General features: G+C 41.3%; 1 protein-coding gene and 1 non-coding gene across 2 annotated transcripts; both read right to left on the minus strand.

Annotated features, from left to right (window-relative positions):
* Positions 1-19,988: 19,988 nt before the first annotated feature.
* On the minus strand, positions 19,989-21,141 carry Rps20 (ribosomal protein S20). The gene is made up of 4 exons (XM_036178688.1): positions 21,016-21,141; positions 20,733-20,832; positions 20,466-20,539; positions 19,989-20,206 (listed from the first exon to the last, which is right to left on the minus strand). Exons 1-4 carry the CDS (start codon positions 21,016-21,018, stop codon positions 20,024-20,026), a joined length of 360 nt encoding a protein of 119 aa, XP_036034581.1. The 5' UTR covers positions 21,019-21,141; the 3' UTR covers positions 19,989-20,023.
* LOC118579044 lies at positions 20,606-20,672 on the minus strand. The gene has a single exon (XR_004944411.1). It is a non-coding gene; the product is annotated as a small nucleolar RNA U54 (small nucleolar RNA).
* Positions 21,142-24,548: the final 3,407 nt, after the last annotated feature.

The following is a 24,548-nucleotide window of genomic DNA, read 5'->3' on the forward strand; positions in this document are numbered from 1 at the left end:
CCTCAGTATCCTTTTCAACCTGTTGCCTTATGCTGGCAGATGGGAAAGTCTAAAGTACAAAGCATTGTCTTTCTTAGTTTAATGCTTTACGTTGGAAAACAGGGACTTTAAATTACAAAGGTTGTTGTTATTGTTGCTGCTATGATTGCAAAGAGAACAGGTGTGGCTGAACACACCTATATTCCCAGCACTCAAGGGGTGGTGGCAAGAGAAGTGTGAGCTTGAGACCATCTTGGGTTACACAGTGAGACCATTTTTAAAATTAAAAACAAAATTAAAAGCAAAGGATTATAGAAACCTTATCATATCATAATGCTTGTACAATGATTTATAAGCCTTATCTTTTCTTGATACAATTTGTCTAAATTTAATGTAGTGATTCTAGGTCATATTCCTGTCAGTACAGTTTAGCTTTCTCCATTTTTTAAAATATGGGAGTATTCTAAAAATGGCCTGTTCGTAGAAATAGTAGATGTATAGTCAGACCAACAGTTGAGGAGGTGCCTAGTCCTGCACAAAAAAGACAGTTTTGTGACCTAAGGGGGTCATGCCTGGCAACAAGAGACCTTGAAATGAAGCACCACTGGGGGGAGTGACGCAGAACAAGTAGGTTTAGGACTGGCTGGTTTGTGGAAGCTTACTCAGCTGGGGGATAGAGGATGCAAAGTTCTCCAAGCTTTCCAGTACCCGGCCATGGGGTAGTTATGGCAAAGATAGCGGTGTGGGGTGTGGAATCCTGTCAAAAGACAGGGGGCTTAAGAGGTGGGGAGTGGGGGCTTTGGTGTTGTTGGATTCAACTTGAAAACTCACACTGTGAGGAGTAGTCCTCCCAAGTGTGAACAGAAGTCCTGGGAAGAAGCTGTGACTACAAAGGCTGGTTGACGGTCAGAGCTTCTGTGATGTGGTGAGATTGGAATGTTGAAAGTCCAGAGACAAATTATCTTGGGCCATCTTCAACCTCCTTAATAGCCACTTACTGTCCTCCTTTGTACCTGACCTGACAACTTTGTGACTATTAGGTAAATCCTTCAGAATTCGTAGACAGACCCTAGCTCCCACCAACCAGAAGGCTGGAACTGCTGCTATCAGTTGTCATCTGAGGCCTGCAGCTGAGACTCCTGCTTTTCCAGAACCTGGCTACTTGATGTTTCCACCAATGAATTTGAAAGTGTCTTGATCTATAACTTCCTTTGTTCTGTTACTGTAAAACTGCACAGAAATGTGACCATGCTGGGACATGACATTTGGGTGACCTGAATCTGTATTCCTGGGCCATGGTCACTCATATTTGGCTCCAGAATAAATTGTCTCTGTTGATTCTTTGAGGTAAAAGCTGTTTTGCTTTTCTACTGACAAAGGAAGAACAGAGTAATGATAGAGGCAGGAATCCTAGACTGTGAGGCAGACAGACCAATGAGGCAAGTCCCACAGAGACAGGAAGAGCAGATGTTACACTGAAAATGGGATTCATAAATTAACCTAATTTTTAAGCTGGATTTAGTGTTATTCTTTTAATCTAATGTGAAATTTTCTTTTATATTTAAAGACCCCTGGGCTCATTGGCCAGCCAGTCTAACCTACTTGGAAAGTTCTAGGTTAGTGAAAGGCTCTGTCTCAGAGAAAGATGGATGGTACATGAGGAGTGACATCTGAAGTTGTCTGCTCTCTTCACATGCACACACACACACACACACACACACACACACACACACACACACACTCACATGCACACACACACACATGCACACACATGTAACATGAATTTTAAAGGTACTTATTAATAAAAACAAACCTGATGCCAGGTATTGGGGTGAATGCTGGAAGATCAGAGAAGCAGAACAAGCCACAGCCACCTCACCTTGCCAATTCCTCAGCTGTTTCCTCAGACTGGAAGCCTCTGTGTCCTCATCCAGATGGATCTCAGCTGAACTGCTGCTCAAAAGCCTAAAAGCTTAACCAGCTCTAGTTCCTGATCCTCACGCCTTAAATACCTTTCTGCTTCCTGCCATCACTTCCTGGGATTAAAGGCTCTTGTTACCATGCCTGGCTGTTTCCAGTGTGGCCTTGAACTCATAGAGATCCTGACAGATCTCTGCATGCAGAGTGCTAGGATTAAAGGCATGTGTGCCACCATTTTCTGGTCTCTGTATCTAGTGGCTGTTCTGTTCTCTGAACCCAGATAAGTTTATTGGGGTGCACAATATTTTGGGAAACAATATCACCACACACAAACATGCACACACACATTCACATCACACACACACACACATGCACACACACTCACATGCACACACACGTGTACACACACGTGTACATACACACACACACACACACTCACATGCACACACACACACACACACGCACGCACTCACATGCACACACACATACACACATGTGTACATACACACACACACATACCCTACCATCTTTGAGGTTTTTACTTGTGCAGATGTTCTTCATTTCCTTTCCTCTTCTATGTCTTCTCTGGTTTTAACTGAATAATTCTGTGGTCAGGATTCATTTCTGTTCTCTGGTCTGTTGCTCATATTTCTTTTAAAAACATTTTGGGTTGGGGATTTAGCTCAGTGGTAGAGCACTTGCCCAGCAAGCGCAAGGCCCTGGGTTCGGTCCTCAGCTCCAACAAAAAAAAATAAAATAAAATAAAAGTGAAAATGATGGGTTGGAGAGATGGCACAGTGGTTAAGAGCACAGACTGCTCTTCCAAGGGTCCTGAGCTCAAATCCCAGCAACCACATGGTAGCTCACAACCATCTGTAATGAGATCTGGTGCCCTCTTCTGTGTACATAATAAATAAATAAAAATCTAAAACATATTTCTTTAAAAAAAAAAACATTTTAAAAGTCAGGTGTGGTGGCACATGCCTTAGTCTCAACATTCAATGTCAGCCTGGTCTACTGAGGATCTTCAGGCCACCTGGGCCCTGTGGTGAGACTTCCTCAAAAGAAGAAGAAAGGAAGGCAAGAGGAGAGAAGGAAGAGAGAAAGGGACTTCTACAACTGCCTGGGTTAAAATAAAGTTTTGTAACTAAGCTCGGCCCATGTTCCAGTGCCATGACACTGCTCGTGCTCCCAGCTCCTCCCTCCTACCTCTTTAATTGCCTGTATTTATTTTATTTACCCATGTGGTACAAACATCCCACAGACTGTCTTAGGTCAGTTGATCCATTTATCCTTCATTTTCTTCTCTTTTGATGCTCTTCTTGTTTTTCATGTATCTGCATTTCTGAACTACTCTGTATATGACAGACTTTCTTTTCTGGGCTGACCTTAAATTGAATGCTTAGAGTACAGGCAGGTCTGTGCATTAGAGCCTGCTGTGGGGCATACACCTGTAATACCAGTACCCAGAGGGGGGGCGCTGAGTCAGGAATTCAAAGCCAGTCTCAACTATAGAGGGAGTCTTAATTCAGCCTTGGCTAAACAAAACCTTGTCTCAAAACCAACTGTAAAAGAATTAAAACAAGGGGCTGGAGAGATGGCTCAGTGGTTAAGAGAGCCTGCTCTTCCAGAGGACCTGGGTTCAATTCCCAGCACCCACATGACAGCTTATAACTGTCAATAACTCCAGTTCCAGGGGCCTTGACACCCATGGCAAAACACCAATGCACATAAAATAAAGTAAAAAAAAAAAAAAAGAATTAAAACAAGAGAAAGACCCTCTCATAATTACAGAGCAGAACATCACTCTTACCAATTGTATACTTAAAACCATAGAGGAAATTAGTGTCAAACCTAAGGTTAACAAGTTTAATGAAGATATGATCAAAATGCATCATATACGTGTATGTAAAATTTCAAATAATAATTAAAAATATATTTGAAAAGAAAAAGAAACACAAGGAGCTGGGGGAAGGGCTCAGTGGGCAGAGCATTGACTGCCCAAGCATGAGGACTTTAGCACAGATCACTGGCACCTAGGTGAAAAGCTGGATCTGACTGTGGGCCTGCAACCCCCACGCTGAGGGGCAGGGGTGGGATGGGGGAGGAGTTGGTCAGCCAATCTAGCCAATCAATGAACTCCAGGTTCAGTCTCAACAAATAAGACACAAGTGTAGCAGGAAACTTAAAAGTTCTTATTAATAAAACTCAAACCCGAGGCCAGTTATTGGGGTGAATGCTGGAAGATCAGAGAAGCAGAACAAGCCACAGCTACCTCACCTTGTTAGTTCTTCAGGTGATCCTGTTTCCTCAGGCTGGAAGCTTCTGAGTCCTCCTCCACATGAATCTCACATGAACTGTGTTGCTCCAAAGCCTGAACGCTTAACCAACCAAATGTTTAACTAACTAAATGCTTACTCCTTAATTCCTGGTCCTCAGGCCTTATATACCTTTCTCTTTCTGCCCCAACTCCTGGGACTAAAGGTTGGGTTTCTGGGATTAAAGGCGTGGGTCACTAAATTTAGCTGTTTCTAAAGTGGCCTTGAACTCAGAGATCCGCTAGCCCTGCCTTCCAAGTGCTGGGATTAAAGGTGTGCACCACCACCGCCCAACTTCTGTTAAAGCTTACTCTTCCCATTTTCTAGCCACCATTTTTGACTTTGTTCTAGTGGCTGTCTGTTCTCTGACCCCAGATATGTTTATTTCGGGCAACACACAATATTTCAGGGAACACAATACCCACCACACACAAGTGGAAAGGGAAGGCATTTCACCAACTTCTGATGCCCATATGCAAACGGGCATACACACCACATAGAAAGCAAGGAAGGGAGGGGGAGGGTGGCAGAACAGAATCTCTTGGAGTTACCTTTGGGTTGTAGCAGGGTTGGAGGGCGTTTGAGCTAGACTTCTCCCTTGTAATCAACAACCAACGAAAACAAGACCTGCATCTGCAGGACACTAATTCCTGCTCAGAGGAATGAATCTCTGGCCCTAGGAGGAGAGCCTGAACTACCAAGAAGGTCATTGACTATATTAGCTAATTCTCTAGACCCACTTTTAGGAACCCTGAGCCTTATCACTCAGTAGATGATTTTCTGGAAAAGAACAGACATGTCATTCCCCTCCTAGAAGGGTCACATGAAACTGGCCTGTTAACAACCTAGACAGGAAATGTCCTTCAGGAAACATGTTTGTTCTAGAGACTTTAGAGTTATTCTAAAGCCACACATATTTAAAAATGGAACTCAGTTAGCATCTATTATTTACTATCAATAGAACTGTCTAGAAAAATGTGTGTGGACACCCTGGTCTCTTGGTTGCCTCACCACTTAAGAGTGTTCTTCCTTCCTCTGCAATCAAGTCAGTCTGTCTTCTACACCGCACTCATGTCTCATCTAAATTCCTTCAACAGAGATCACAAGGGCTGGAGAGTCTGGAGCAATGTCCTGGAGACAGACCCTTTAGTGCCAAGTCCTAGACCTTTCTAGGACTTATGGAAGATTTGTTATAGAAAGATATAGGTAAAGATATGGGTATGTAAAATCTCAATTTGAGCTGGGCCTTGTGGCTTATGCCTGTAACTTCCTCCAGCACTCAGGAGGCAGAGGTAAAAAGACTGCCATGACTTCAAAGGCCCTATCTTAAAAAAATGAAACAAAAACAAAAACATATAAATAAGTAATAAAAATCAAAGTGCTGTGGTTACCATTATCAATACTCACTTCGTCAGTAGGCATCTGTTTTCATTCACTGGTACTCACAGTCATCACTAGCAACATCCCCAACAACTTATATCTTCCATCATTGCATGACCTGGCCAACATTCATTCTGGATCCACTGAAGAGTTTGCTTTTTCTGTGTTTAAATTTTGATCACACCAAGCAGTGAGAGAAAAATAGCAAAATGGCTCAGATTGGTGCCGCAAATAACTCAAAGGTTTACTACCCCAAAAGCCTTTGTCTCTTGATCAGTTGTCTCTTGTTCTCCCCTAAATGTTTTCAAACTCTCCCCCTTCTCTTCCAGCCTTAGATCCCCTCCTCTGCATATGATACTTTCTATTATTTACAAGGACTCGGAGAAGCATCCTTGAGAAACCCACTGACCTCTGGTGACTCCGTAAAGGGAATGGCTTGCCAGGACACTTGGCCTTGGCTTTCTGGTTGCAACAGAATAGACTTCAGGTGTCCCTCTTCTTTCCAGCCAGTCTGAAACCCCTCTCTCTTTGGCCTCACCTGTAACTTGAGCCCTCTTTATTCCATGTGTTCCACTCTTGTCTTTCTTTGCTTTTGCTTTTTTGAGACAGGGTTTCTCTGTGTAGTTTTGGAGCCTGTCCTGGATCTCGCTCTGTAGACCAGGCTGGCCTCGAACTCACAGAGTTCACCTGGCTCTGCCTCCCAAGTGCTGGAATGAAAGGCGTGTACCACCACCGCCTGGCTATTCTTGTCTTTCTTTCCCACATCTCAGTCTTATCTTTTCTGATCTACCATATCACCATCCTCTTTTAAGCCATTTTGTACAAAGTCATATGCTTTGTAAACACTGATTATGAGTCTTATGTATTTCTCTTAACATAATAATCTTTAATCTATCCATTTTCTTGCAAATGCCAAAGTTTCCTTTTTTATATATGCAGTTGAATAAAACTCTGGATGTGTACTACAATTTTTTGGTGATGAACCTTGTTCCATATCTTTGTCATGGTGAGTTGTGCATTGCTAAATATGGGTGTGTAAGTATCTCCATGGGTGCTTACAGAATCTTTTGGGTTTATTCCTACTGCTGATGTAGCTAGATCATATGGTAGTCATATTTTCAGTTTTTGATGAGTCCCATATTGATTTTCATAGTGGCTACATCTATTCATGTTCCTCTACTCACATCACTGCTACAACTTTTTGTCATTTGTTTTCTTTATGACAGCCATTCTGCCCTCAAAGCACTATTCATTTTCACTTCTCTGAAGAATAAGGATATTCAAAAATTTCAAACATTTATTGGCCATTTGTATTTCTTATGTTCAATCCATTAACTCATTTATTTATTGGGTGGGAGGGTAGAGTTTAACCACTAGAGCCTCTAAGTATCTAGATCTTAATGCCCGACCTGCTGTACAGTGGGCAAGGCTTCCCTCCAACCCTGCAGGCTGCTCACTCTGCAGACTGATCTTGTGTTTGAGGCAGACAGTCCCACTCACCATCTCTTGAGATGACTTCATGCTGCTGGAAGCCTTTCCAGAAAGTCCTGGCTTGAGCTTGTACCTTGAAGTGCTTTCTTCAAGTAGTTTCAGAGTTCCAGATCTTACATAAAGGTCTTTGATCCGTTCTGAGTAAATTTTTGTACAGAAATAAAGTTTTACTTTTGGCCTTTTATATGTAGAAATCCAGTTCTCCTGGCACCATTTCTTGAAGAGGCTGTCCTTTACAAAGTAGGCCTTTGACACCTTTGTGCTAGGTATTTTATTTCTGGTTCTCCTCATTCTATATTTTAAATTCTAATTCTAGTCTATTCATCTGAGTGTGTTTCTATATGAATTTTATGATTTTTTTTCTACTTCTGTAAAGGATGTCATTTGAATTTTGAGGAGGGTTGTATTGAATCTGAAGCTCACTTTGGTTAATAAAATAGTTTGATGATATTAATTCTGCCAATCCAACACATGGGAGAATTTTCCATCTTTTAGTATTTTCTTCAACTTTTGTTTCAATGTCTTAACTTTTCATTGTAGAGGTCTTTCACCTCTTGATTAGGCTTATACCTGTTTTCTTTTTTTTTTTTTTTTTTTTTTTTTTTTTTTTTAACTATTTCAAGTGGGATCTTTGCCCCTGATTTCTTTCTCAGACAGTTCATTACTGGCATATAGAAATGCTACTGGGTTTTATATGCCCATTTTGTATCCTACCACTTTGCCTAGTCTTTGTCAGATCTAAGAACTCTCTGGTAGAGTCTTTAGGGTCTCTTGAGTGTCATGTCATCTGCAAATAGGGATAGTTTAACTTCCTTTCCTATCTGTATCCCTCTTATTTTTGCCTCTTATTCTAGCCAAGACCTCAAGCACTATACTGAATAAAAGCTGAGAAAGTGGACATCCTCATCTTATTCCTGACTTTACAGAAGATGCTCTAAGTTTTTGCTGCTTAGTATAATGCTGGCTATAGGCTTGGTGTATACAGCCTTTATTATGTCGAGGTGTGTTCTTTCTATTCTTAGCTTCCTTGGAACCTTTACCATGAGGTGAACTTATCAAGGTCCTTTCCTCCACTGATTGAGTTGGTCATACAATATAATTTATGTCTTTTAGTCTATTTTACATATCATTTATCAATTTGCATATGTTGAACCATCCTTGCATCATTCTATAATGAAACCAACATGGCCATGAGGTATGATCTTCAATTCGGTTTGCAGGACTTTTTGTATCTATATTCATCAGAGAACTTGGCTTACAGATTTGTTTCTTCATTGTTGCTATCAGGATAATGCTAGCTTTGTGGATCGAGTCTTGTAGTGTTCCTTCCCTTTCTGTTGTGTGGATCACAGTTTGTTGACTATTTAAAAGTTGGATAAAATTCAGGAATAAATTTATCTGTGCTGGACTTTTCTTTGTTAAGAGCCCATTACTGCTTTAATCTCACTGCTTGTTAGGTATTCAAATTGGTTTATAGCCTCTTGATTTAAGTTTGGTAGGTCAGACATGTCCAGGCATTCATTTCTTCTATATTTTGCAAGATTTGGGACTATGAGTTTTCAAATCTAATGATCATCTAGATTTCACTGGACTCTGCTTTAGTTGCTATTTTCATCTCTCATATTATTAATTTGGGTTTCTCCTTTCTTTCTGTTGGATTGGCTAGCAGGGCTTACCAGTCTTGTTTATTTATTCAAAGACATGGCACTTTGATTGATTTTCTTTTAGTCTCTGTGTTTAATTTTCACCCCTACCTCTTTTTATTACTTGTTGCTGCCTCCTGATTTGAAGTTTGGGTTTGACATGCCTTTGTTTTTATGGTGCTGGGAATTTAACTTAGGGTCCATACATATTAAGCAAGTATGCCATCACTGAGTTATTTCTACTCTTGTTCTTATTTTTCTAGGACCTTGAAGTATGTCACTATATTATTTATTTGAAACCTCTGACTTTTTAATATGATCATTCTTTTTTTTTTGACCTGAGGATTGAACCCAGGGCCTTGCGCTTGCTAGGCAAGTGCTCTACCACTGAGCTAAATCCCCAACCCTAATATGATCATTCTTACCTACATATTTCCTCTTAGCAGCCTTACCTATGTCCCAGAGGTTATAGTAAATTGAGCTTTTGTTTTCATTTGATTCTGATCATTTTAAATTTTACTTCCTGGTTTCTTCAACAATTTGATGGTCATTCATAGTGTGTCATGCAGTCTTGAAGTATTTGTGTGACTCCTGTGGCCTCTCCACATGTCTTTTTATTGCACCAAGAAGCCGTATGTTGGGGTTGGGAATTTAGCTCAGTGGCAGAGCACTTGCCTAGCAAGCGCAAGGCCCTGGGTTCAATCCTCAGCTATGAAAAAAAAAAAAAAGAAAGAAAAAAAAAGAAAAAAGAAAAAGAAAAAGAAAGGGGGGGGTAGGGGATTTAGCTCAGTGGTAGAGTGCTTGCCTAGCAAGCACAAGGCCCTGGGTTTGGTCCTCAGCTCTGGCAAAAAAAAAAAAAAAAAAAAAAAAAGCCATATGAAAGCTGGGCAGTGGTGGTACACGCCTTCAATCCCAGCAATTGGGAGGTAGAGTTTGAGGCCAGCCTGGTCTACAGAATGAGTTCCAGAATAGCCAAGTCTACAGAGAAACCCTGTCTGGAAAAAAACAGAAACAACAAACAAACGAACAACAAAACATATGGAGTGATTGATCTAGCCTCCATAGGGTTGTGTGATACACACTGTAATGTTTGTTCAATAACCAACCCCAATGCATCTCTCAGAATTCATTTCCATAGTTCAGCAACATATGATTACAAATGTTTGGGGCTGACAGTGCATCATGATAGCATCATATCTAAAAGGGGGGGGGCAAGCAAACAAAAAACAATAGGGGCTATTCTGACTTTTATGTCAGTTTGAGATAGTTTCAAACTGAAAGCACTGAAAAATAGTCAAGGAATATATGCTTCTGATCATATTCTGGTATGGTAGTAATAACTGAATGGATTATGAAAAACAGCAGTCATAGTTTTTACAACACTAGCTTATATCACTTTTCTCAATTTTAAGAGATAAAATACTCATTGATCCTGTGGTCATTCCTTTTGTTTTATTTAAAGTGAAACTTAACTATATTTATCTTTGAAAAAGATTTAAAATACAAGTGTTGAGGCTTTTTGAAAATGAAAACACTGAACCTGGACATTAACAATGTGTTAAACCTCAAGGGAACACAAGTTGAAAGACAGATGCTTTTAAAAACCAAAAAGTTTGAGCTGGAGAGATGGCTCAGCAGTGAAGAGCACTGGCTGCTCTTCCAGAGGACCTGGGTTCAAGTCCCAGCACCCATATAGCAGCCCACAACTGTCTGTAACTCCAGTCCCAGAGGATCTGGCAGCCTCATATAGATACACATGTAGGCAAAACACCAATGCACATAAAGTAAAAATAAATCATAAAAATGCTCTTGCACTTTAAAAAAAAAAAAAAAAAAAAAGCCTGACAAGTCGTTTCCAGAATTATAACCTCAGTAGGCTTTTCTTTTTTTGTTTTCTTCAAACATTGCAGTTTTAAACTAGCCATACCTAAAATCCCAGCATTCAGGAATCTGAGGCAGAATAGTGAGTTCCAGGCCAGACTGGTTTACATAGTGAGACTCTGCCAAAAATAACTTTTTATGGCTTTGCTAGAAACATACCTATGCTAAACAACTTATTAAGTTCTTTCTGTTAGGCTTTAAATGGGCAAAGTTCTTAAGTTGTGGCTCAAACACTGTGAAGAGGCAGAGATCAATAAACACACACAGAGACAGATGTTTGGAAATTGTTTCAGTGTCTCCTTCCCCTTCTGTGTTCTCTCCTGCTTCTATGACTTGGATGTGTGGTAAAGTCATTTCCATTTCTACTAAGATTTCTTAATGTCTTTTCAAGGACATACACAGTTCATACATTCAAAAGTTCTAACACATTTATTTTTGTTAACTAACTACTTAGCTGGAAAAGCAGTCACCTCTAAGCCTGGCTGGGTTCTAATTGGGAAGAAAGTTTACCTCCTTGCATTTGGAGTGTGGACAGGGAGCAACACCGGGAGGCTCAGCACTTGCCTAGCCTATGTGAGATGTTGGGATCAGCTCTGGGTACCACAAAGAGCATCCTGCAACATTGTATGGCCCCTGGGAAAAAGCAACTGAAGCCTTCCACAAGGACCTCAGCTTCTGACTGCAGGTGTGTTCTTGTGAGGTCCCTGAAAGCAAACCCCACACAGAGTAAGAACATGTAGGAGAACAAAAACAGGAAAGATCCCAGCCATATCCATAAAAATTCAATTTTTGTTGTTCCTCAAGACAGGGTTTCTCTTGTCCTGGAATCCGCTCTATAGACCAGAATGCCTCAAACTCACAGAAATCCATGCCTGCCTCTGCCTCCCCAATGCTGGAATTAAAGGCATATGCTACCATGCCCAGCAAAATTCAATTCTTCTCCCACCTCCACCAACCCCTGCCAGGGTTTCTATGTGTAGTTTTGGTACCTGTCTGGGATCTCACTCTGTAGAACAGGCTGGCCTCGAACTCACAGAGATCTGCCTGGCTCTGCCTCCCAAGTGCTGGGATTAAAGGCCTGTACCATCACCACCTGACAAAACTCAATTCTTTTTAAAAAGATTTATTTTTATTATATGTATATAAGTGTTTTGTCTGTGTGTGTGTATGAATGTATGCATTTATGTGCACTTGGTGTGCCTGGAGCCAAAGGAAGCCTGAAAGAAGGAGATGGAGTTACCAATGGGTTGCAAGCCCATGTGGATGCTAGAAACCAAACCCAGGCTCTCTCCAGAGCACACAGTCCTCTTACCCACCAAGCAATCTTCAGCTCCAAAACATAATTCTTAGTATGAATAAAATTAGTCAAGTATGTTTGTTAAATCCAAACATTATGACATTCTATATAGAGGACTTGCGCATCTGTAGATGTTGGTACCTACTGATTTCCAGAACCAACCCCCCATTGGTACCAGAGGACAACTGTAATTAAAGCAGAATGGACAGCCCAGGCAGTGGTGGCACATGCCTTTAATCCCAGCACTCAGGAGGCAGAGTCAGGAGGATCTCTGTGAGTTCGAGGCCAGCCTGGTCTACAGAGCGAGATCCGGGACAGGCACCAAAGCTACACAGTAAAACCCTGTCTCGGAAAAAAAAAAAAAAGAAAGAAAGAAAAAAGAAAAAGAAAAAGAAAATGACAGAATGGACAAAGATGTCACAGAAGCCTAGAGCTGGAGCTCCTAATGACTGTGAACCACCAATATGGGTGCTGGGAACCAAACTCAGGTCCTCTCAAGAGCAGCAAGTGCTCTTTAATACTTTATTGTTGAACAATTTCCCCAGCCCCAATAGCCCCAATTTGTAAATAGAACACTTCTTCAATGTTCTGTTGTAGATAATAGTATACTAAATATTAGCTTTTCCTTTACTATTTTTTATTTCCCCTTATGTTTAAATTAATAGTAAGAGAAACTTTCGTGTTTTCACAAAAATTTTACAGCTCATGGACCAATCATAATTTCCCCAAAATCATTTTGATGTTCTAAGTTTATATGATCATTTTCTTTAGTTTAATGGGTTAATAATATAACTATAAGGTATACAACTTCCAAATACTGGGAGAAGAAAATAATTGAAAAGCTGCTTAAATGTATTTAATGGTTTTCCAGATATAACACCAAAAGCAGAGGAAACAAGAACAAAAACAGACATATAGGACCACATTAAAGTTGAATTTCAGAGAAATGACAATCAACAGAGTCACTTCATACACAAAAACTAAGTCAATAACCTAGGCCTAGAGTTACTGATTTATAGTCTATAATCTATAATCCCCAGTACTCCAAAGGCTGAAGTAGAAAGAGCAATAGTAGTTCAAGGCCAGCCTTGGCCATCTAGCAAGTTGAGACCAGTTTGGGCTACACAAGACACTGGCTCATTAAACAGAAACAAACAAGGGAAAACAAAACAAATTAACAGAAAACAAATGAGAGAACCTACAGAGTGGGAGAAAATACTTGCAATGATATAGCTGGTAAGGAGTTAATATACACAAAGAACTCATAATTAAGTAGCAAAACTCAGAACATTGTAACCACCACCACCAAAAAAATTGGCCTGGGGCTGGGAAGATTGCTCAGTGGTTAAAAGCACTGTCTGTGAAAGCCTGAGAACCTGAATACAAAACCCAAAACCTACATAAAAAGCCAGATACCATGGAACAACACATCTGTAATCCTAGTATTCCTATGGTGAGATGAGAAATGAAGAGAGAATTGCTTGGAAGCTCCAAGTCATCTAGCCTGGAGTATGCAGCATGACCACAGAACAAGAGACCCCCAACTCACCCGAGGAGAAGGTGAGGACTCCTGAAACTTGCCCACTGACCCCTGCATGGACAGTGCATAGAACACACTTTTTTAAAAATGGGCAACAAGTGTCCTATAGCTGCAACTCCACCATTCAGGAGGCAGAGGCAGAATCTAAGAATGAGGACAGCCCACAAGATGGAACCCATGCTTGGTGCCAGCTTTGAGCCAAGAACCTGTTGCTAGATAGGTCATAGGCCCTACAGGAGAATCAGCTACTATTTTTCTGCTAGATGGGCACAGTATTAAACTACTCCTAATGACTTGTCATTATATTCATACATCAACGCATTTCTCAGTTCTCACCTGAGAAGCTTTTTGCAAAAGATGGTAATTAATCGAGACCCATGACTGTCCAAGGTAGAGAGACCCAGAGACTGAAACGTTCAGCCCCAAAAGGAACATATATACCACACACACCCCTTAAGGCTCATAGATCATTGAGAAAGTGGGGTCTGAAGAAGCAGAAGAGCAAGATCCAGAAAAGGTGGATAGCTACAAGGAAACAATGTCTTCTGGACATAATAGGGCAGCTGGACGTATGAACTTAACAGCAGTTGCAAAAGCATGCACAAGACCTGTACAAGCCCAAGCCCAAGCCAGAGTAAATCCCATCATGGAGATTGGAGTTGGGCATAAAATCCCACTTCCAGCCATGGGTATTGACAAATGATGGCTGCTGGGAGAGAGAGACATTTTCTGTAAGAGTGCAGACCCTGGTGAGTTCACCCCACACTCCAATGGAAGAGCACATATGCAAGAATATTTGGGCAGCACAATTTGGCCTTGACAGGTTTAAATTACAAAGGACACAAAGATGGATGGGTGAGGAATGGATAGTGGATCTGGGAAGAATTTGGGGAGGAGATACCAAAACACATTGTACAAAACTTTCAAAGGAAAAAACAAGTGAAGTTACTTTAGCTAACAGCTAATCTAGCTAATCTGTACTATAGTAAGGCCCCATCACAAACAAATCAAATGGGATGGAAGTAGGTAGGGTATGTTAAAAAAAAAAAAAAAAAAAAAAAAGAATTTGGGGTCTGGAAAGATGGCTCAGAGGTTAAGAGCACCAACTGCTCTTCCAGAGGTCCTGAGTTCAATTCCCAGCAACCACATGGTGGCTCACAACCATCTGTAATGAGATCTGGTGCCCTCTTCTGTATACATAATAAATAAATCTTTAAAAAAAAAAAAAAATCTGAACAGACCTTTCTCCAAAGAAGACATATTAGACAACAAAGAGGTGAAAAAATAGCTAACTTCACTAATTACCAAAAGAATACAAATCAAATCATAGTAGGAGGTATAACCTGACATTCATTAGAATGCCAGGTATAAAAACCAACAGCTAGGTGGTGGTGGTGGTGGTGGTGGTGCACACCTTTAATCCCAGCACCCAGGAGGTGGATCTCTGAGCTTGAGGTCAGCCTGGTCTACAGTTTGAGTTCTAGGATAGACAGCCAGGGCTACACAGACAGACCCTGTCTTGAAAAACCAAAAACCAAACAAAAATAACAAGTATTGGCAAGGACACAGAGAAGTTGGAACACCTTGTGAGAATGGAAAATGGTACAATAGCCATGGAAAACAGCATTGGATTTCTCAAAAAAATAGAAACATCATACTTCCTAGCAATCTCATTTCTCATTGACATACACCTTGAAGAATGGAAAGCTGTATCTCATGCATGTTTGTACATGCATGCTCACTGCAGCATCAGTTGACAAAAGGTGGGTACAACCAAAATCAACCAGACAAATGGAGAGACTATCATGCATACATATAATGTAGTTTCCCAGTCAGGTATGATGGCACAAGCTTGTAATTCTAGAATTCCTGAGGCTGAGGCAGGAGGATTGCCATGAGTTTGAGGCCAGGCAGGATTAAACAGTAAAACTCCCTTAAACACCGAAAAGAAAGAAAAAATCCTGCCATGTGACATGCCATGGATGGATCTCAATGCCATTATGCTAAATAAACAGGATTGTAGGATTCTGATTATATGAGGTATCTTAAAATAGTCAAACTCACAGAAATAGAAAATGAAATGGTAGGTGCCAGGGGCTAGGGGCTAGGGGCTAGGGAAGAGGATTAGTGTTTAAAGGCTCAGAATTTCAGTTTTAAAAAAGGGAAAAGTTCTGGTGATGTTACAGTATTAATATAATTACTATTGAACTTCTTAAAACCATTTTTCTCTATAATTTTATTAAGATATTCATACAAATATACAATGAAATATAATCAGATGTAATCTCCATTTTCCAATTCCCTCATTTCTCCCCCAACTTCATCTTTTTGTTTTGTTTTTGATAAACCCACTAAGCATGAGGTACTGGGCCATCCATTAGAACAAAGGAAACCTTCCAGAGGAACTCTCAAGAGTAATTCTCCTTCACTCAGCAGCTATCAACTGCCAGTATCTCTTCAGTTCAGGATGGGGCCTGGACAGTACCTCCCCTTTCTACGTGCCAATTTTGGCTAGCTTGATCTTGTTAAGGGCTTATCTCTTACTGGCCACAGGAATGGCCCAGTGGCTGGGAGGACTTGTTTCGTTAAAAGGACTGGGGTTCAATTGCCAGCACTTTCCTGGCAATTTACAACTACCTCTAACTCCAATTCAAGGGATTCACCAACACTCTCTTCTAACCTCTCTGAGCACCAGGCACACTGACATACATTCAGGAAAAACTCTCTTAACCATAAAATTAAGTTATCTTCTAGCATACATATATGTATGTACATATGCTAAATGAAATACTCTGAGGGGAGTGAGCGGTCATACATGAAATACAAACACCACTGGCAATCCTTAAAGCTAAGCTCTAACAGCTCACTATACCATTGTGTATGTTTGAAGCTTTCATTTCTAAGAGAATTTTAAAAAATCAAGATAATGAAATTGAAAAATAAATGCTAGGCAAGACAGTTAAGAAAAGGACACACAGAAGCAGCAGGCCCTCTAGAAGGCCACATAGCTAACAGGAGTCCCAGAAGAGAGATATGGCAGATAGATGGCAGAACTCCAGGACAGACGTTGTGTACATCAGAATACCTTTGCACTCTCATGATGGTGGGAACATAAATGCAGTCATTTAAAGGCAACATTTTGGTTATTTTACTGAAAATGAAAATTTACACAATCTATGACTGAAAATTTCTCTTAAAATATCCCAGAAAGACCTAAGTAGGCCCACTGAATGTGGGTGACGGTCATGTGGCTTGATCTGTTTGTGGGGTCCCTGGCAGCAGGACCAGAACTTATCTCAGGTGCATTAACTGGCTTTTTGGGGCCCACTCCCTGTGATGGGATACAATGGGGAGGGGCCTGATACAATAGGGGAGGGGTTAGGCTCTCCTTCAACTTGGTATGCCAGACTTTGTTGACTACCATGGGAGGCCTTACCCACTCTGAGGAGTGGATAGAGAGTGAGATTCCAGGACAGGCATAGAAACAAAAAAAAAAAAAAAAAAAAAACCCACCACCAAACAAGCCCAGCCTCAAACACTAGTCAAGTGGTAGAACACTGGTAAAAGTTCAGTACTCAATAACCAGCTTCTGGATAAGAAATTCTATCAGTTGAGTGCACACATCCACAGTGCATTAAATTCAGAAATTTGACTTCTAGTAATACTTTCTTACACATCCAAGTGGGAAGACACTATTACAAACATTTAACTGAAATTGTGCTTTGAATAGCAAATTCCTTAAAAATATCTAAAAGACTTAAGAGGAATGAGGCTAAATAAAGGTATTCATGCAACCTAATATTTATAGGAAAGAATGAGGCACATGTAGATTTACATGTGCAGAGAAAAGCTGCAGATATGCTACCATCAGATCACACACAAATATGAAATATTCAGCCAGAGTAAAAAATTAAGAAATCCTTGAATTTGTGGCAATATAGATGAAACTGGAGGACAAAATATTAAACGAGGCACAGAAAAATACTGTATGTTCTCTCATGTATGGAAGCTAGAAAGTTAATTTGTCTAAGTAGAGACAATAGGTCACCAGAGGCTAAGAAAGGAAAGAATGGAGAAATATTGGATAAGCTGTCCAATATTGGATAGTGACACTGGAGTAAGTTAAAGCCTTTAACAGCACACTAGAGTGACTTTCAGAATAACTTCTATTTTACGAAGTATGAGTGACATTCATACTTCACAGATTCACAGCATAAAGAAATGGTGCTTTTAAGTAGATGCAATTTCAAACTACCTTGATTTCATCATACATGGAATCACACTATGTCTACGTACTGTTTATATAAATTAAGTCTAAAGACTAGCACATGAGAGGCCTTCAGTTTTGATTCCCAAAAACAAAATGAGAATCTCTAGAGTGATGAAAAAATTACATAATTTACAATTTTAGTAACACAATTGGGGGGGGTTTAAATTAATGAAAAATAGAAATGTGAAGTGAAAATAACTTTTTTGTTAAATGTTTAACATGTTAAAATGAACAGGAATTTGTTTGACCTGATTTACTCCGAAAGTAAAATATGCTATTACTGGGATGAAAATAAAGGTTCATTTCACTTAATTTCAAAAGGTAAAACCTCACTTGCGGATACGTTCTCCAGTTAGACCTGCCCCACACCTTTTCCTCTGAGGACAATCCAGTTAGAAACCTTGTAACTGGGGTCTGAAATATAGTTCTCAAAGAATCCTTTCAAGTAACTAATACCACTGGCTAGCTTGTTCTCTGGAAATCCATGCCCATAGCAAAGTGTCTCAGACAGAATTCAAGTACCCATACAAGCATTTATAGCAGTAGTTAGTCACCAAAGAATTTAAGGCAGTCTCTTGTAACTTGATCCAGCCTTCCAATCCAAGAATCTTAATTTGGAATTTAACTCTGCAGACAAACTTTCCACTCATCATCCTTTGCCTGTTTTATTTTACATCCACAAACCATACACATAAGGCCCCAGGGATGTCAGGTGCAGAAATGGGATACTACAAATGAAGTGGCTTCAATTCCTTTGGAAATTTCTAGGTCACATTTCTAAAAGGCAGTGTGTTCTGAATCAGGGAAAGTAAATTCTACTTATAACTCATTCATACAAGATTCACATAACCATGATTTATGGCTATTAACTAGTTAGCCTTCCTTCTTAGATTCTTAAGGTCCTAAAAGTTTTTTTTTTTTTAATCTTAATAAAGTATATTGAAAACTTGAAGGAATTAAATTTAAAATGTCCCAAATTTTGTTTTTGGACTGGGTCTTACTATGCAGCCCTGGCTGGCTGAAACTTAATGTAGACTAGATTGACTTCACTTTAATAGTCCCACTTGCTTCTGCTGGGATTAAATGTTTGCATTGCTACACCCAGTTTGCAAATTTTTAAAGCATTAGTTTTGATCCATGCTCTCATACTAAATGAAAACAAGCCCAGCTTCAAAAACACCAAAAAAACAAACAAAAACTGGGTGGCAGTGGCACACACCTTTAATCTCAGCACTCAGGAGGCAGAGCCAGGTGGATCTTGAGTCAGAGGCCAGGCTGGTCTACAGAGTGAGATTCCAGGACAGGCATCGAAACAAAAAAAAAAAACCCACCACCAAACAAGCCCAGCCTCAACACTAGTCAAGTGGTAGAACACTGGTAAAAGTTCAGTACTCAAAACCAGCTTCTGGATATCTCTAGTCCTTATGTAGCATGCTAACTTCCCTATCTTAAGACCTACTGTGAAATCTAGGTTAACAGTGAGTTTTAGGATGTTTTTTCAGTTGATCACATGACCAAGGGATTCAAGTTTTACATGGGATTAGGTGGTTCAGTGGGTCAAACAATGGTATATGCATGCTTGAGTTCAAGTCTCAAAAAACAAAAGTGGGGCTAAAAGAGCGAGCCTTTGAGTACTTTGACAAACTCTGCCACCCTTTCACAAAGTAACTGTTAAAGCAGAAAAGCAAACTGGAAAAGATCTAATTTCACTTAGTACATGGTCTTTGTATATCTTTACATTAGTAAGGTTCTATAAGACTTAAAGCAAGCTAGGCTTAGTGCCTAGGCACGGCCTGGGATGTAGACCCAATTTCAAATAACCTAGTCTAGCCAAGGAAGCAAAGGCAAGCAGATGTATTTCTGTGAGTTGAGGCCAGCCTGGTCTACATAGAGGCCCTTTCCCAAACAAAAACCCCCAGACTTAAGGGTCAAGTAATCAACTGCTCTGGCATCAACCTAATTTAACCTATAAACTGGTTTAGTGCTCTAGAACCTAACTTTTTCACTTGGCCAATTTCTCAGCACACCTCTAAGTAGTTTATAGCTGAATTGCTTGCTCAGCAGTTAAAACACTTGTTCTCTTGCTGAAGGACTCAGGTTTAGTTTCCAGCACTTACATGGTGGCTCAAAATCATCTATCTACAGTCCCAGGTAATCTGACACCCTCTTCTAATCTCTGCTGGCACCAGGCACCCTGCACACATATGAAACAATCAAAACATCAATAAAAATTTTTAAGAACCTGTTTTCTGAATGAAGGCCAACAAAATAACAAGTGATCAAGTCAATTTATTTAGAGTTGACTTAGGCATCCGCAATAGTGACTTCAACCTCCACTCCTGGCTCAATACTGATGGAAGTAATCTGTTTAACGATCTCGGAAGGACTGTGTAAGTCAATGAGTCGCTTGTGGATTCTCATTTGGAAACGATCCCACGTCTTGGAACCTTCACCACAAGGTGTTTTTCTTGTAGTGATTCTCAGTGTCTGCAACAAAACAAAACAAACTGTAGTGTACTTCTACACCGTTTCCCGTACACTAACAGGCTTCGGATAGCAGCAACTTTCACAAGACAGCAGTACCCTTGGAGTTTGATTTAATAAGGCCTCATATCCAACCACCACCATCAGGTATTTGGCACCTAGTACAGGCTAAATTGTACTAATTTCCTTTAAGAATTCCTTTGGCACCCAAACCCCGAAACACCACCTGTTCTATACACCACTAGAAGATTCTGTCATTTACCTTGGTAGGCATGCGCACCGGTCCTTTCACCTTCAGATTCTTTTCCTTTGCGCCTCTGATCAAGTCCGCACACACTGCAGATAAGCAAACAGTCTTTCAGTGAATTCAAAATGACCGAAGCCGCCGTAAGGACCTTAGCCCATCGGCTCAGAATAGCGTATAGGAAACATCACTGCAATTCAACACAGTAGGGTCTCCTCATCGCCGACCGCCCCCCAGCCACCGTGCAAAAGGCACGACGGGAACGCCCGGAGCCGCTGTACTGACCCTTCTCCAGCGACTTCACGTTGCGGCTGGTGAGCGTGATTCGAATTCGGTGAATCGCCACCTCGGGCTCCACGGGCGTCTTTCCGGTATCTTTAAAAGCCTGTGATCAGGCAGGCGGAAAAACAAACAGCGGAGCGTAAGTCGCGGCCCACTCACGACACAGACGCCACCGGGACCCTCTCCCGGGCCGCGGCGGGAGCCCTCTCCGGGGTCCGCGCTCGCGGCGCCCGGGACCACGAGCCCCGCAGCCGCCCAGGCCGCGCGGCGCCGTCCCCCGCCTCACCATGGCTGCGGCGCGGCTTCCTGACCGACTTGTTCCTCAGCAGGAGCGAACAGCGGTGAGTCAGGACGGGAGCAGACCGGCGGAGCTCCGCGGCACGCAGCACCACGCCTCAGAAAGGAGCGCGCCGCGGTCGGCGCGCGCTTATATAGCACGCTCGCATCCGGGTCCCTCGCGCCCCGGAACAGGAACCGCCGCACCCACGAAGAGGCGGTGGCGGGAGGCCGGGCTGCAAGGCCACCGAGTTGGCGGGAAAAGTGAGCGCGCACACGCGCGCCCCCCGCCGGCTGGGCGGAGTCACTGTCCTAACCCGGTGGATTGGGCGGCTAGAACCTGGGAAACTCCTGTCTCCCGCAACATGCTTCCCGTGCACACCCAGATCAGCGTGCTTTTGTCTCACAAGTGAACGACTTTTCTGGGTTTAACTGGCACGGGCCTTGGGGAAGAGCGACCTCGACAAGCCAGGTGTTTGAATTTATTTACTTGGTACTGGAGATGGAAACCAGGGATCAGCAGGAAAAAGCACTCAAACCACGAGCCTGACACTCCGAGTTCGATCCTGTGCAAGCAGAGACTGGATTCCGGAAAGTTGTCATCTGACTTCCAATCGACATCTGTAGCACCTACCCCACAGCCACTCCTCATTAATATCTAAAATTACATTTTAAAAATTATTCGGAAACTTTTTCAGAGCTGAAATACCCTTTTGTGATATTTGTGCTTTGGGCTTTCCAGAACAGTGGAAATGTCTGTATCTGCTGGGAAAGACACGAGTTTAGTGTCAGTTAAGAGAAGGCGAACTCCAGTCCCAGGGCTCTGTCGGGTCACAGGGCATTGTACCTGCAGCTGGGCCTGGGACCCGTGTGCCCAATTTAACACATTCTCTCCTCTATGTTGCGATGAAGCAATGTGTATTGGCTAAGACCTCCGAGGACTCCTTAGAACAGAGCATCTGTTCATAATAAAATCCGTGTCCAACTACAGCGGAAGGAAAGCCAAGCGAGGTCAAATGCCCTGAGAAGCAGAGGAGGGTGCAGGTTCCTCTCCCACTCCTCGAAAGGATAAGGGCATAGTCAAACAATGTAAACAAGGAGGTGGATTTAGGACGAGACAAGAGAAAATGACATTAGTTTGCAATTGAAAGTTATTTGCTCAGACCTGCAGACTGGTGAGGGACTGAGCACTGATCCCCTCCAACCTTTTAAAGACATTCTCTTCTGACCTTTGGGAGAGAACTATACTTGCATTGGCTATATCAGCATTGGCTCACTTGCTTGGTGATAATTCAAAACTGGCCTCTGACTTACATTGCACATGTTGTTTTGCTATCATTGAACAATTAAGGTAAGTATTAAAATTAGATTTTCCAAGTTCAAGTATTTTTAAATAGAGTCCATTGACTGCAAATACTCTACTAGTAGATTTCACAGCAGAAAACAAACCTGAAATCTGCATTTTTTTTTTCTTGCTTATTTGCTTTGCTTTTTTGAGACAGGGTCGTACTAAGTAGTCTTGTCTGGCCTGGAATTTACAGAGATCTACTTGACTCTGCCTCTGGAGTGCTGGGATTAAAGGAATTGGTCACCATCCCAGCTAAGACCTGCATTCTTATTTTAATAGCTGTAACTTCAATGAAACTTTAAATCTGTTTGATGTATTTATAGGGTTATCTGCAACAAATAGACAGATGCATAATAGCCTAGCTTCCTGAGATGTGATCTGTATTGGTATCAAGAGTAGTTGCATCTTCAGAGGCCTGTACAGCAATCCTCCAGAGTTGTCCAGATACTCAACAGAGTGCTTAGGAAGTACAATTATAAACTTTTTAGTAGCCCACGATGGTGTCAAGCTTAAAACCCTCCTACCCAATGCTACAGGATAACAGGAGTGTGCTACCACTCCCAGCTAGAATTATTTTCAAAAACAAAGCATAGACTTCCCTGACACCATAAACACTTGAGGAAATGGTGACATGTTAACTTATTGAACAATAAGAAAAGGAGTCAGTGGCACTGGTCTGTAATCCCAGTGTTGAGGAGCCATAGGCAGGAGGATCTCAAGTTCAAGACCAGCCTGGACTACATAGTAAGAACCCATCTCAAAAATCCAAGGGCTAGCTGTGCAGTGTTGGTGCACACCTTTAATCCCAGCATTTGGGAGGTAGAGACAGGCAGATCTCTGTGAGTTCGAGGTCAGCCTGGTCTACAAAGAAGATGCCGGGACAGCCAGGACTATTACACAGAGAAACCCTGTCTTTCAAAACAAAACAAAACAACAACAACAACAACAACCAAAAAAGGAGGAGGAATAATAATAATAATTAAGAAGAAGAAGAAGATGAGGAACAAAGAAAAAAAGAAACCAACAGGGGCTGAGGATGTGGCTCTGCAGTTAAGAGCACTTGCTCTTCAGAGGACTCAAGTTTGGAAGGCTCTTAATTGCCTGTAACTCCAGCTCCAGGGGATCTGTCGCCCTCTTTTGGCCTCTGGATACCCGCACACAAGTGACATACACTAACAGACACATATGTTTAAACATGTGTTTAAATATGTTTAAAGTCGGTATCTCAAAGAGATGCCTTCTCATATCCATTGCAGTATTATTTACAATAATTAAGGTATGGAAACAATCTAAGTATCAACAGGTAAGTGAATAAAGAAAAGGATGTGCATACACAATGGAATATCGCCTGCCCTTAAAAAAAAAAAAAAGGAAATCATGATGTGTATCAGTGAGGCTGTTGGCATTGTATTAAGTGGAGTCAGGAAGACAAATAGTGTGTGCCTTCAATGATATGTGGCAACCAAAAAGTCTGACTCATAAAGGCTAAGAGGGAAAAAGTGGTTGCCAGGGACAGGGTGGGATGGCAAAGTTTGGAAAGATGTTCAGTAAAACCATTGTTTAAAAATTTTTTGGTTTTCATTTCAAACTTCTTGCTGTATTTTTCTCTTCAAAATTAGTGATTATAGTGCCACCCAAATTTCCACATAAAAGGTAATTTTCTACGTTAGTGTGTAAGGTAGCCATTGAATGAAAAGTATGAATCAATAATAAGTAAAATGCTAAAGGGAAACATATTTTCATCATTCCAAGATAAGCAATTTATACCTGTAGGTATGTATATACCTTTTTAAAAATAGAGCCTGTATCCTATGTACAATATGATTCAAAGAACATGATGATAAGTATATTTCTGTTTCATTCCCTTTTATTAAAATAATTGTTATAATAATTGTTACTGTGTATGGTGTGTGTGTGTGTGTGTGTGTGTGTAGGTGTGTGTGTGTAGGTGTGTGTGTGTAGGCCGGAGAACAATTGGTACTCTTCATTCCACCTTTACTTCTGGTTGTGAGCCCATCCTTCGATGGCGAAGCCAGTTCTCTGGCCTTCATTCCACCTTTATTAGTTAGTTCCAGGGCTTGAACTTGGGTCATCGGGCTTGCAGTGTCCCGCAGCAAGCACCTTTCCCTGCTGAGCCATCTTTGCTGGATCCTTTTCATCTCCTTTAATGACAGCTGTGATGGAAGTCTCCACAG

This window comes from Onychomys torridus, chromosome 2 (genome assembly GCF_903995425.1).
Source record: "Onychomys torridus chromosome 2, mOncTor1.1, whole genome shotgun sequence".
NCBI classification, from domain to species: Eukaryota; Metazoa; Chordata; class Mammalia; order Rodentia; family Cricetidae; genus Onychomys; species Onychomys torridus.

What these genes read in the sequence shown, in the direction of transcription:
- Rps20 (XM_036178688.1), bottom strand. An exon ending in CGTGAAGTCGCTGGAGAAGG is followed by an intron (nt 20,540 to 20,732) that starts GTCAGTACAGCG and finishes GCTTATCTGCAG; the next exon opens with TGTGTGCGGACTTGATCAGA. An exon ending in CGGTGCGCATGCCTACCAAG is followed by an intron (nt 20,207 to 20,465) that starts GTAAATGACAGA and finishes GTTTTGTTGCAG; the next exon opens with ACACTGAGAATCACTACAAG.